The 13139-nt window shown below is 48.6% G+C and overlaps 1 protein-coding gene across 1 annotated transcript in view; it reads left to right on the forward strand.

Moving 5' to 3' along the window:
• Positions 1–13139, forward strand: part of LOC138666377 (oocyte zinc finger protein XlCOF22-like) — a 66575-nt gene that overhangs the window by 14074 nt on the left and 39362 nt on the right. The window contains exons 2-5 of the mRNA XM_069754604.1: positions 455–604; positions 734–910; positions 993–1116; positions 1200–1294. Coding sequence (XP_069610705.1) covers positions 455–604; positions 734–910; positions 993–1116; positions 1200–1294 — 546 coding nt within the window. The remainder of the gene's footprint in view (positions 1–454; positions 605–733; positions 911–992; positions 1117–1199; positions 1295–13139) is intronic.

The raw sequence follows: 13139 nt of genomic DNA on the forward strand, positions 1-13139 counted from the left end.
TTTAACATGACATATTTTTACTATTGATGCTGCATAGTCAGCATCAATAGTAAATAGTTGGGACACACAGGGTTAATAGCAGCGGTAAAGGAGTGCGTTACACCGCGGGCCGTTACCGCTGCCATTAACCCTGTGTGAGCGGTGAGTGGAGGGGATTATGGAGCGGCCGCCGGGCAGTGAGTGCAGGGGAGTAGGGGAGGGACTAATCGGACTGTGGCCGTTGCTGATTGGTCGCAGCAGCCACGACAGGCAGCTGCCGAGACCAATCAGTGAACGAATAACCGTGACAGGACAGACAGAAGTACCCCTTAGACAATTATGTATATAGATGTAAAGAAGGAAACTAAATACTGTAAAATAATAAATCTCCTCATATGTTTCCCTTATTATCTCCAGTAATTGTATTATTACACAGGATTCTTATGATGTTACATCGGCTCATCTTCTCATTCAGGTCTCTACAATATCGGATCCTCTCAGTGAAGATCGTCTACAAAAGAAAATTTTCCTGATTTACCCATCAAAGATGGATATGGACAGAGACAAGATGGCGGAGAGGATATTACACCTCACCCTAGAGATCCTCTTCCGGCTTACTGGAGAGGTGAGAGGTTCTGATGACGTCACATTACATCATTCTTATCTATAGGAATAACAGATGGACAGAACTGGAGAGGTGAGGACTCTGGAAATGTCTGTAGTGAGATTTATTAATGTGTCTTTCCATTACCAGAATTACACAGTGGTGAAGAAGACCTCTAGTATTCGCTGTCAGGACCCTGTGTCTGAGGGATGGGGAAGACCCCTGAGCCCAATCACGGGGCCTCCACCTCACCTGATACATGAGGACATCAATGACCGGAAGATCCTAGAACTCACCTACAAGATGATTGAGCTGCTGACTGGAGAGGTGACACTGCTGGGAATGCTGGGACATTATACAGTAACACTATGAAGGGATCGGGGGATGACGGTATCATTGTATGTGTCAGGTTCCTATAAGGTGTCAGGATGTCGCTGTCTATTTCTCCATGGAGGAGTGGGAGTATTTAGAAGGACACAGAGATCTGTACAAGAACGTCATAATGGAGGTTCCCCAGCCCCTCACATCTCCAGGTAATAGACAGGACTAAATACACACGGCCTATAATTATCTGTATGTAAAGAATGAATTCACTCCCTGTATGTGTTTCCTCCAGATCTATCCAGTAAGAGGACAACACCAGAGAGATGTCCCCGTCCTCTTCTTCCACAGGACTGTAAGCAAGATGATCCCAATGTTCCTCAGGATCAGGTAGATGGAGAGAAGGTGTCATGAGATCTCCCTTAGGCCAATTTCACACTTCCGTTTATTTCCGATCCCGGAAACACCAATACCGGAGATATCTGTGTCTGTAATACTTGCGGCACACGTGTGGCAACCGTGTACTGCCTCAGTACCACACAGACTGCCGCCGGGGAAGAAGCGCTACTGTAAGCGCTGTTCCCCGGTGGCAGGTGCTGAAGACGGCTCTCATCGTTCTCCCCTGCTCTGCCGGCGATCGTCAGGAGCAGAAGAGAATGATAAGTTATAATTAAGTCTGAACGATGACAGCAGGTGGGGGCTTTTGAGACTTCTACTCCCATCATCCGTCACTTGCTGCCGCTAATAACAGTGACAGCAGGAGCGGATGATCGGGGTATTCCTCAGCCGCCACTTGCGATATAATTAAATAAATTAATGAAAAACCCGGTGTAGGTTCCCCCCCTATTTTCTTGAATCAACCAGGCAAAACTCACAGCTGGGGGCTGCAACCCTCAGCTGTCAGCTTCAGCAAGGCTGGTTACCAAGAATAGATGGTGTGAAGATCTGAGGTTGTGGGTTATAAAAATCACCTAGGCAGGTTAACGATGCAACTAATTTTTTTTTATTCCATACATCCATGGTTGTTTAAAAAATCCAGGTAGATGGCCAACATACAATGTCTTCAGTCCACAAGTTCCCAATCTGAGATCGGTAGTCCCACTGGCTCCATACCAGGCGATGCCCACTGTCTCCCAACTTTTGGTTGGCCCACAGATTTTGTACCTCCAGCTGGTATAGTGTGCAGTCACAGCCTATGTTCCTCCAGACAATGGATATCCAGACCATAGCTCATGGATACCCCTCCAGCCAACAATCTCCAAAGCTCCATAGATCATCCATCCATTCCAGCTTGGATCCTCTTCCATCGAAATCCCTCCAACAACTGCCTGATTCAACCCTATGTCTTTTTCTCCCGCCCCCTTAAACATTTTCCTTTAGCTCACAGAACAAGGCTTATTCCATCAGCTGGGACTGTATATGAGACCTCCCGTGGTGACGGCTCCCCTGAGTCTATTATCCCCAGCCACACAATGGGCCTAGGTTTGGGAGTACAATGGGGAGAAAGACCTTGATACAAATGAGATTGATAGTCTGTCCTTAAGGTCCCTTCACACTAAACAACTTCACAACGATATCGCTAGCGATCCGTGACGTTGCAGCGTCCTGGCTAGCGATATCGTTGTGGTTGACAAGCAGCAGCGATCAGGATCCTGCTGTTATGTCGTTGGTCGCTGCAGAAAGTCCAGAACTTTATTTTGTCGCTGGATCTCCCGCAGACATCGCTGAATCGGCGTGTGTGACGCCGATTCAGCGATGTCTTCACTGGTAACCAGGGTAAACATCGGGTTACTAAGTGCAGGGCCGCGCTTAGTAACCCGATGTTTACCCTGGTTACCAGCGTAAACGTTAAAAAAACAAACACTACATACTTACCTTCAGCTGTCTGTCCCCGGCGCTCTGCTTCTCTGCACTCCTCCTGCATCCTGTGTCAGCGTCGGCCAGCCGGAAAGCACAGCGGTGACGTCACCGCTCTGCTTTCCGGCTGCTGTGCTCACAGTCAGTGCAGGAAAGCAGAGCGCCGGGGACAGACAGCGGAAGGTAAGTATGTAGTGTTTGGTTTTTTTTACTTTTACGATGGTAACGATGGTAAACATCGGGTTACTAAGCATGGCCCTGCGCTTAGTAACCCGATGTATACCCTGGTTACCGGGGATCGTTGGTCGCTGGAGAGCTGTCTGTGTGACAGCTCTCCAGCGACCAAACAGCGACGCTGCAGCGATCGACATCATTGTCGGTATCGCTGCAGCGTCGCTTAGTGTGAAGGTACCTTTAGGTTCACATAAGCTCTAGCCTGCTCGTCTTCCTCTGCTGACTGCCACTGAATAGAGACATTGATTCCTGAGCATGAACTGATGAGCAGGAAAACCACTAATAAAACAGCAATAAAATCACTAATAAAACACATCAAGCAAATTAACTATTAAAGTATAATGATAATGATGTCACCGGTGCTGCGTGCTGGAAAAAGTCTTTATGTCTTAGGGCAGGTGCACACGTTCAGGATTTTTTGCGTTTTTTTTCACGTTTCTTCACAATAAAAACGCGAAAAAACCGCTTACATATGCCTCCCATTATTTCTCCTTCGCCTCATTGGGGGACACAGACCATGACCATGGGTGTATGCTGCTGCCACCAGGAGGCTGACACTAAGTAATACAAAGAAAAAGTTAGCTCCTCCCCTGCAGTATACACCCTCCTGCTGGCTCCCAGCTAACCAGTTCTTGCTTAGTGTCCGTAGGAGGCACACGGACGGGTCTGCTATTCAGACCCAAAGAACTCTTTTTTACCGTTTTTTACTTTTTACTACGGTCGAATGGGGCGACGGATTCTTTCATGTTCCGATCTCCTCGAACCATCAACAGGCGAGCACGGGAGTTTTACCTCTCCGTATCCTCTCCTGCGACGTGGGAAGCCACTGCCTGAGCTGATTTTAGGGGCGACGGGCCCCTTCTAGGGCACCGATCTGCCCCCTCCCTTATCAGACGAGCACTGGAGTTTCACCTTCAGTATCCTCTTCTGCAGCCAGGTCTATTGCCGGACATTCAGCCCTGTCCACCAGGTTTTACCCTCGGCTGTACAGAGGCACCTTCCAGCGTGGCATCCGAGCAGCCCCCACTGCATCACCACTGAAAAAGCGGATGATGGAAGGAGGCAGACGGTTCCTCTCCCCCCCTCTTCTGCAGGGATGGTGGATGGAGGCTCCCCAACCCTGCACCGTCCTATCTACCCGGGCACAGCTCCTACCTGCAGCATCTGCCACCCCCTCCATATTGGGGTAAGTGCTCCGTGAGATTTGGGTTTTCCGGCGGTCAGAGGAGGGCTCCATAGCGACTGGGTCCCCACAGAGCTTCGCGGCACTTTTCCCCTCAGTCTGCGGGTGCGCGCCGGCCGAAGCCATAAATTTAGTCCCCGGCTTCGGCCCTGTTTAGGCTGCATCCCGGGAAGCCCCGCCCACCGCTTGCTTCCTTCTAGCGGCTCCGCCCCCCTATTCAGGCGCTTCTCGTTCCAGACGAGATCTCGGCGGCCATCTTCTTCCTCCTCCATTGCGGTCACTATTTCTTCTGGAGGGGGCTGCGGCCGGCGGTTTTTCAGCGCTGAAGTCAGCGCTATTCCAGACGGGGGACTCAGAACCTGAGTAAGGTGAATCGCCCCAATATCTCCCCCCCCCCCCGGCACGCATCCCGGCAGCATTAAGGGACTAGCTTTCCCTGTTTTTTTATATACTTAAGGCTGCAATCTCTGGTGCTCCTGCACACTACAGAATGTATAGTACAGTGTGCAGTCTTGCAAACAGAGAGCTGTGAGTTCCCAGCAATGAAGCTCTCATGACTCATTCCCTGGTGACTGGTTCCCTGGTGACTCATTCCCTGGTGACTCGTTCCCTGGTGACTCGTTCCCTGGTGACTCGTTCCCTGGTGACTCATTCCCTGGTGACTCGTTCCCTGGTGACTCATTCCCTGGTATTTAATACTCTGCCCGGTAGTCGCTGGGCCCATAGGTGCTTCCCCAGCTTTCCATGCCTTTTTATTAAACCCAGGACCAGCATTCCCTGGTCTTAAGGGTCCCCTAGTTTTAAAAGGGTCACATCCCCAGCATTCTCTGCTCTGCCAGAAGCCGGTCTCCTTTTCCTTAGTACTAAATCAGGCCAGTATGCCCTGGTCTTAAAGGCACAGGGCCAGTAGGCACTGGTCTTAAAGGCACATGGCAAGTATGCCCTCGTCTTAAAGGCACATGACCAGCATCCCTGGTCTTAAAGGAGCATGACCAGCATTCTTGTTCTTAAAGGCACATTACCAGCTTTGCTGGTCTTTAAGGCACTTGTTCCAACATTCCTTTCATGACCAGTATTCCTGGTCTTAAAAGCACGTGACCAGCATGCCCTGGTCTTATAGACTCGTGACCAGTATCCCCTGGTCTTAAAGACACGTGTCCAGTATACCCTGGTCTTAAAGGCACATGACCAGTATGCCCTTGTCTTAAAGGCACGTGACCAGTATTTCCTGGTCTTAAAGGCACATGACCAGTATGCCCTGGTCTTAAAGGCACGTGACCAGTATCCCCTGGTCTTAAACGCTATAACCAGTAGGCCCTGGTCTTAAAGGCACATGACTAGTACGTCCTGGTTTTCAAGGCACATGACCAGTATGCCCTGGTCTTAAAGGCACGTGACCAGTATCCCCTGGTCTTAAACGCTATAACCAGTAGGCCCTGGTCTTAAAGGCACATGACTAGTACGTCCTGGTTTTCAAGGCACATGACCAGTATGCCCTGGTCTTAAAGGCTCATGTCCAGTATGCCCTGGCTTTTAAAGGCACACGACCAGTATGCCCTGGTCTTTAAGGCACGTGACCATTATGCCCTGGACTTAAAGGCTCAGGACCAGTACGCCCTGGTCTTAAACGCAAATGACCAGCATACCCTGGTTTTAAGGGCACATGACCATTATCTCCTGGATTTCAGCATGCCCTGCTTTTAAAGGCACATGAACAGTATGTCATCTTACAAAAGGCACAAGACCAGTATTCCCTGGTCTTAAAGGCTCAGGGCCAGTAACCCCTAGCCTTAAAGGCGCATGACCAGTATTACTGGTCTTAAGGGCACATCATCTATCCTAAGCTGGTCACCCTAACTGAGCTCTGGAGCACTCACATGCTCCCTCTCCTACAATGGGAGCCGTCGGCTAGCAGGGGCCGCAAGTATTCTAGAAAAACGTACAGGTTCTAGAAAATCTCCATCAACATTTGACGGTGATGCACTGGAAGACCTCTAAGTAGGATACCATACCTGGTCGGAATTTTATGGGCGACGGGTCCCTTAAAGGGCTCCGATTTCCCCCCACACCTTCAAGAGACGAGCACACGGAGTGTCGCCTCCATGTATCTTCTTCTGCATCCAGGTCTATCGCCACAACCTGCCCTGTCCACTCGGAAACCTCAATTCTGGGGATGTGGCGTCCACATTTGTGGCGTCCCAACAAGGAGGTTTTCCCCCCTTTGTATCAGATGCAAGAAAGTGGACGATTCCTCTCCACTTCCCTGTTAAGAAGATGGTGGATCGAGGTTTTTCCTTATTTTCTTCTCTGCACGACGATGGCAGAGACCTGCTGGTTACAGTCCCGCATTCTGTCACTTGGCAGACTCGCCGGGCAGAATTTCTTGCGGTATTCCTACCAGTATCCTGGCCGGTGTATCATCAATTAAGATTCCACAGACAGTCGGATAGCAAATCTAGTTCGTTCCGTCTTGTGGTTTCGGGTTCAGCGCTCTACCCTTCCTTAGCCGCATGGGTTGCTTGACCAAAGGGAGAGAATGAAAGTCTCCGGGTCCCAGACCTTATTTACTTCGTTCCACAGTATAGCTGGCCAATCAAATCTTCTGAGCGGGAGACTAGCAAGGGATCGTATCTCTTCTTCAGGCTCAACCTGCAGTGGAAGCATTGGCCAGGACGGTCTAGATCTAAGGGATCTTGGTTCCAAAATGGAGGGAATGAAAAGTATCTCCATTCCTGGACCCCAAACTTCTAACAACCTTTGACAGGGCCCTTTCATTTTTCGGATGGAGTTCCTCCGCTCAGCCACTACTTCAACAGAGAAACGTGGTTGTTTTCTGGCATCCATCGTCATTCGGGATTCTTACCCTCACATACCTATTTCTCCTCTCTACTATAATCTCTTCGCCTTTCCATTCGCGAACAGTATTTTCACGACCTGGCCCTTCTGCCTGGCTACCACACCAGAGTGGTCGCAAGGGTCATGACGGTTGTCATGTTCTTCTTGCACCTTAGAAGCATGGTCGTCCTTCCTCTATTTGGTCGACTTTGTAGCCGCTCTCCTAGGACTACGCTGAGTCGTCCATATCACTTGCAATTACCTCTCTATTGGGCTAGCAGCTAAACTTAGACAAGTTTTTTTCCCTCATTCTCAGCCCAGCAGATCCTCTTTGAGGATGATCCTGCCCAAGAAGGATGGTTACTCTCTCTCGGGTCTAGGTCGTGGCCCTTCTACAGGGAGCTTGCGCACTCGATCTCTCATTCCCTCGGTTCTTTCAATTCACTAGGAGGGTTCTGAGGGAAAGGACGTCTACGGAAGCAGTTTCCTTCGCTGCGCTCGTTTTCTGCAAGTCAATCAGGCTCTCAAAGGGTAGTCTCTGAGCTCCTTTCTCTTCCAGAGCCTTCTCCTGGCCCAAGGGCTATTGGGAGATACCATTGCCAGTTTTCTTCTCCCGATCATCTCTCTGTAGAACCGAACGGTACGGCTATTCCTTCAGCAGGCCCTCTGCCTTCTGGCGGGTCTTCAGTTGGATAATGCCTCGGCTGTGCCCCAAGTTAGCCATCTAGCAAGTACCCTCAGTCAAGCGCCATGGCTAAGGTACCTCGCACTCTCTGATGGGCCGAGTTCTATCTTCGGTGATCTCAACAGTACATTCCCTGGAGTAGTACACTGGGCGGCAGACATATTCAGCCGTCCGGGGTTTTTCCTCAAGTGAGTGGGAACTTCACTCGGAAATCTTCCATCGGACCTGCCTTCACCGGAGTACTCCAGAGGTAGTTCGGATGGCGTCCAAGCTGAACGCCAATGTACTCCAGTTCATGGTTTGGCCTCGCGATCCAGGACCATTGCAGTGCATGATCTATTCTTCCATGGTACCAATTTCCATAACCCCTCTTCCACTACGTCTGAAACCTTTTCGGAAGCGGGTAGGGCCCCAGTGATTCCGGGAGACCCGCACTGACCATGTCAGGTTTTTTTCTCGCTTGCGGTACTAGTATTTTTCCGGCTTATTGTCTCAAGCTGGAAATATGGTCTTTCTTGCAGGCCTCAACCTGTAGTTCTTCCCTACCACGTACCGTTAAATCCGTGGGACCTTAATGGTCCTGGGCATCTTACAGTGGACTCCTTTTCTGATCCGGATAGACTTTTCTATCAGGGAGGGTCTCTCCCCTTCTTTCTCTGCGTTCTTGTCCTCCTGATGAGTCTTCAGATCTCGACGCTCTGTTCTTTATCTTTTTTCCTTATTACCTTCAAGGCAAGGTTGCCCTCTAGCCATCCTATTCCCTCGTTGCCAAGGGGTATTATATCTCCACTGTTGCAGGGGCATTGTCCTCTCATCTCCTTCGGCTCTAGTCCACAAAGCGGAATGGGTTCTCCATAATCTGGAAGAAGCGAGTGCTCCGAGTGGGTACGTATCGAGGACGACGTCCTTCCAAAGGTTGGACATTTTACTCGGGTTTTTCGATGGTAAGTAGGCTTCCTGACGGTCGCAGGAAGGGTTTAGCCGTTTTTCTTCGGCCACGTTAGCCTGGTGGATTCTTTTCTCCATCCAGGAGTCCTTTCGCGCTAGATGCCAGCCTATCTCCCTGTCTGAGGGCTCTAGGCGCCAGACGTCGGCAAGCACGACCGCAGGCTTGCGAATTTCTCCAGGCCGCATGCATTCTTGAAGCACTATATTTCACTCACTTCCACAGATGTGAGTCTGGGCAGGTGGACTTTGCAGGCCGCGGTGGCGCACTTGTAAGTAGCGGCTACACGGCCTGAAGTGATGTTGTCCCCACCCAGGGACTGCTTTGGGACGTCCCATGGTCTGTGTCCCCCAATGAGGCGAAGGAGAAATAGGGATTTTTGTGTACTCACCGTAAAATCCTTTTCTCCGAGCCATTCATTGGGGGACACAGCTCCCACCCTGTTATTAGCTTATGCTTTGTTTTTATCTTTTGATATGTTATACTCTTATATATAATGTGACATGCTTTACGCTTATATGTCGTTATTGATCTCCTACTGCTTTTGCACCGAACTGGTTAGCTGGGAGCCAGCAGGAGGGTGTATACTGCAGGGGAGGAGCTAACTTTTTCTTTGTATTACTTAGTGTCAGCCTCCTGGTGGCAGCAGCATACACCCATGGTCATGGTCTGTGTCCCCCAATGAATGGCTCGGAGAAAAGGATTTTACGGTGAGTACTCAAAAATCCCTATTTTCAGTGTATTCCGTATATCTTGTGCAAATGTTGCATTTTTTTCCGTGAAAAAAATCGCATCGCAGAAAAAAAGCAACATGTTCATTAATTTGCAGAATCGCGGGGATTCCGCACACCTAGGAATGCATTGATCTGCTTACTTCCTGCATGGGGCTATGCCCACCATGCGGGAAGTAAGCAGATTATGTGCGGTTGGTACCCAAGGTGGAGGAGAGGAGACTCTCCTCCATGGACTGGGCACCATATAATTGTTAAAAAAAAAAAAAAAAGAATTAAAATAAAAAATCGTGATATACTCACCCCCGGAGTCTTCCCGCCTCTCAGCGGTGCACGTGGCTGCTTCCGTTCCTATAGATGCTCTGTGTGAAGGACCTTCGATGACGTCACGGTCATGTGACCGTGACATTGCAGTCATGTGACCGTGACGTCATCGCAGGTCCTACACACAAAGCAACCGCTGAGGAGATCGGGGGCCATCAGAGGGTGAGTATAACTTTTTTTTTTTTTTAATTATTTTTAACATTATATCTTTTTACTATTACAGGCAGCATCTATAGTAAAAAGTTGGTCACACTTGTCAAACACTATGTTTGACAAGTGTGACCAACCTGTCAATCAGTTTTCCAAGCGATGCTACAGATCGCTTGGAAAACTTTAGCATTCTGCAAGCTAATTACGCTTGCAAAATGCTTAAAAAAAAAGTGGAAAAAAAACACAAAAAGAAGCATGCGGATTTCTTGCAGAAAATTTCTGGTTTTCTTCAGTAAATTTCTGCAAGAAATCCTGACGTGTGCACACACCCTTAGAGCTGTGGACTCCGCTCCTCGTCCATTTGGCCTATAGTCTTTAGTAAGCGGCCATATCCTCACACTGGGGTCCCCATGCTACGTTTGTTTTTAAATACTTTAATAAATAATCGTAAAAAAAATGGCATGGGGTCCCCCACATTTTTGGCAACCTACCTCGCTAAAGCTCACAGCTGGGGGCTGGTATTCTCATACTGGTAAGGGGTCATTGCTTTTGGCCCCCCTCCAGCCTAAAAACAGCAGGCCACAGCTGCCCAGAAAAGGCGCATCTATTAGATGCGCCAATTCTGGTGCTTTGCCCGGGTCTTCCCACTTGCCCTGTAGCGGTGACAATTGGGGTTAATATTTGTGGGGTTGATGTCACCTCTATATTGTCAGGTGACATCAAGCCCATGGCTTAGTAATGGAGAAGTGTCTATAAGACACCTATCCATTACTAATCCTATACAGTACAGTATATAAATAAAGACACGGCAAGAATAAAATCCTTTAATTGAGAAAATGACACAGATTCCTTTATTAATCTCTCTTTTTTTTTTTTTTTACTCAAATAAATTTTTATTAAGAACAACATTACAATATACATGTTACATTCTTGTTTTCATACAAAGTTTTCCCCTAAAACAAAGCCCCCCATTCCCAACTTATTCCGCCCCCTCCCTATAAGACAGCCCACCTCTTTTAATAGCTCGACCATCAAAACTATAGAATGACTATCATCTCATTTAGGACGGCAGGCCTCATGTTTTGTTTTCACCAATTCAGGACCGTGACTCACCCGTCCTCTATAGCGAACCTATCCCATGGCAAGCCACGAAGACCACAATTTATCAAACGTTTCTATTTTCCCTATTTTCTTATAAAACCCCTTTTCCAATATCAGGCCCTGCTTCACATATTGGAGGAATTCTCGTCTTGGAGGCGGTTCATCCTTAATCCAATTTCGCGCTATTACCTTTCGGGCCATATACAACAATCTGGCAATAGCTGTCTTCAGGTTGTTATCCAGGTTGTTATCCACTCCAATCTCATCCATGTATCCCAGCAAGCACACCATTGGGTCCCTTGGCACCGTGTATCTGTACGCTCCTTCCACACGACTCAAAACCACCAACCAAAAAGCAGCCAGTCTTGGACACGTCCACATCATATGAAATATACCAGCATTTGTAGACTTACACCTCGGGCACTCAGAATCAGCACGCAGTCCTGCCTTATATAACACCTCCTATATACTCTGTGTATTACATAAAGCTGTGACAGCCTATACGGTTCGCTCAGCGACAGCCGTGGAACCCACTCCAGCACCGACTCCCAAGTTTCATTCTCCATTGGGCCCAAATCCCTCTCCTACTTAGCTCTCACCGTTATCGGAAACCCCAAAAGGTAAGTGTCATGGTCCAGTCCGGAGTTTATTTTCATCTTTCCTCTTTTGAGACTGGTCATGCGGGGGTTAATCTCCTCAGCCTCGTTCTTGAGCTAGCTGGGCTATTTCAGGCCCTCACAGCCTGCCTACCGCTGTTAGTGATAGTTCATGTTTCCCAGCTTGAACCCCTGACCTGTATCCTGATTTTGGTGATCCTTGTGTCTCTGACTGCCCGTACCCGTGTATGACTCGATCTGTTCCCTGGACTTCGGCTCTTGTTTTCTGTCTCTGATACCACGCTCCCCTCCTGGTTCTAACTTTGGCTTGTACCCCGACTTTGTCTTACGTCTCATGTTTTGGTTACCACATTCCCGGTAGGCTCTGATTACTTGCGTGTCCCTGACTATTCTCCTGACTGCCCCTGTGTACAGTTCTGGTATCTCTGTGTATGACCTTGGCTTGTCTGACTTCTCTCATTACCTGTGACACCTGTGCCTGAGCTGTGTTACTTCGCTTAGTGTTTAACCTCTCTTCCCTCACCAGCTCCCCCTGGTGGAGGTTTCACTACAGTATGTATGCAGCAAGTCTTTATAAAGAGTGGAAATGACCCCCCCAGTAGTCCCTTCACCACACACATACTCCAACACTATAACCCTTTGAATTCTGATGCCTCCATCCCTATTCTGAGCTCCAAATGCGTGTCTCATCCGCAAATACTGATATTCCCCTGCAGGCCCGATACCGAACTCCACCTGCAATTGGGAAAAGGATTTCAACTCCCTCTTCTCAATTATCTGATACACGTAGTGAATCCCCTTGGCCTGCCATTCTGGTAACACCCCCAGTGCCACAAACTCCGGTAAATTATTATTATGCCATAACGGGGAGAATCTGGTCAGCCCCGTAATCCCACGTATATGTTTCAGTCTACCCCACAGCTTACATATCAATAATATAGTTGGATACAATTTCCCCAAAGCCCCCAGGGATCCATCCTCCAGACACTGCCTTCTTTTTGTCACCTTTTCCATCAGTTGCTGTACCGCACTGGACGACCCCTCACGCACCCAGCCCTTTAAATGCTGACTCTGGGTTGCAAGAAAATATACTTCAGGATTGGCAGTGCCAAGCCCCCATTTTCCTTGAGTCGCTGAAGCTTCTCCAGTCTGATACGTTGATGATGTCTCCCCCATAAAAAAATTCCTGAACAGGGAGTTAATCTGCCTAAATTTCCCTCGCGGTATCCAAACTGGCGTGTTATGAAGAACATATAGAATTTTCGGCATCAAAATCATTTTGATGAGATTCACCCTGCCCACCGCAGATAAATGCAACTTAATCCAGGCATCCACTTTTGCCTTAAGAACGCCTAAGATCGGAGTCGGATTCCTATGTATGTAATCCGTAACCGGCATAGATACCCATATCCCAGGTATTTAAATTGACTTACCACCTTAAGTCGCCCATCCTCAGGAAGCTCACTCCCATCCTCCCCCACATCATCAACTCTAAACAGAATCGACTTACTCCAATTTATCGTCAGCCCCGACAATGAGCCAAATCTTTCAATAAGCCCAATGGCCCCCCGA

This window comes from Ranitomeya imitator, chromosome 2 (genome assembly GCF_032444005.1).
Source record: "Ranitomeya imitator isolate aRanImi1 chromosome 2, aRanImi1.pri, whole genome shotgun sequence".
NCBI classification, from domain to species: domain Eukaryota; kingdom Metazoa; phylum Chordata; class Amphibia; order Anura; family Dendrobatidae; genus Ranitomeya; species Ranitomeya imitator.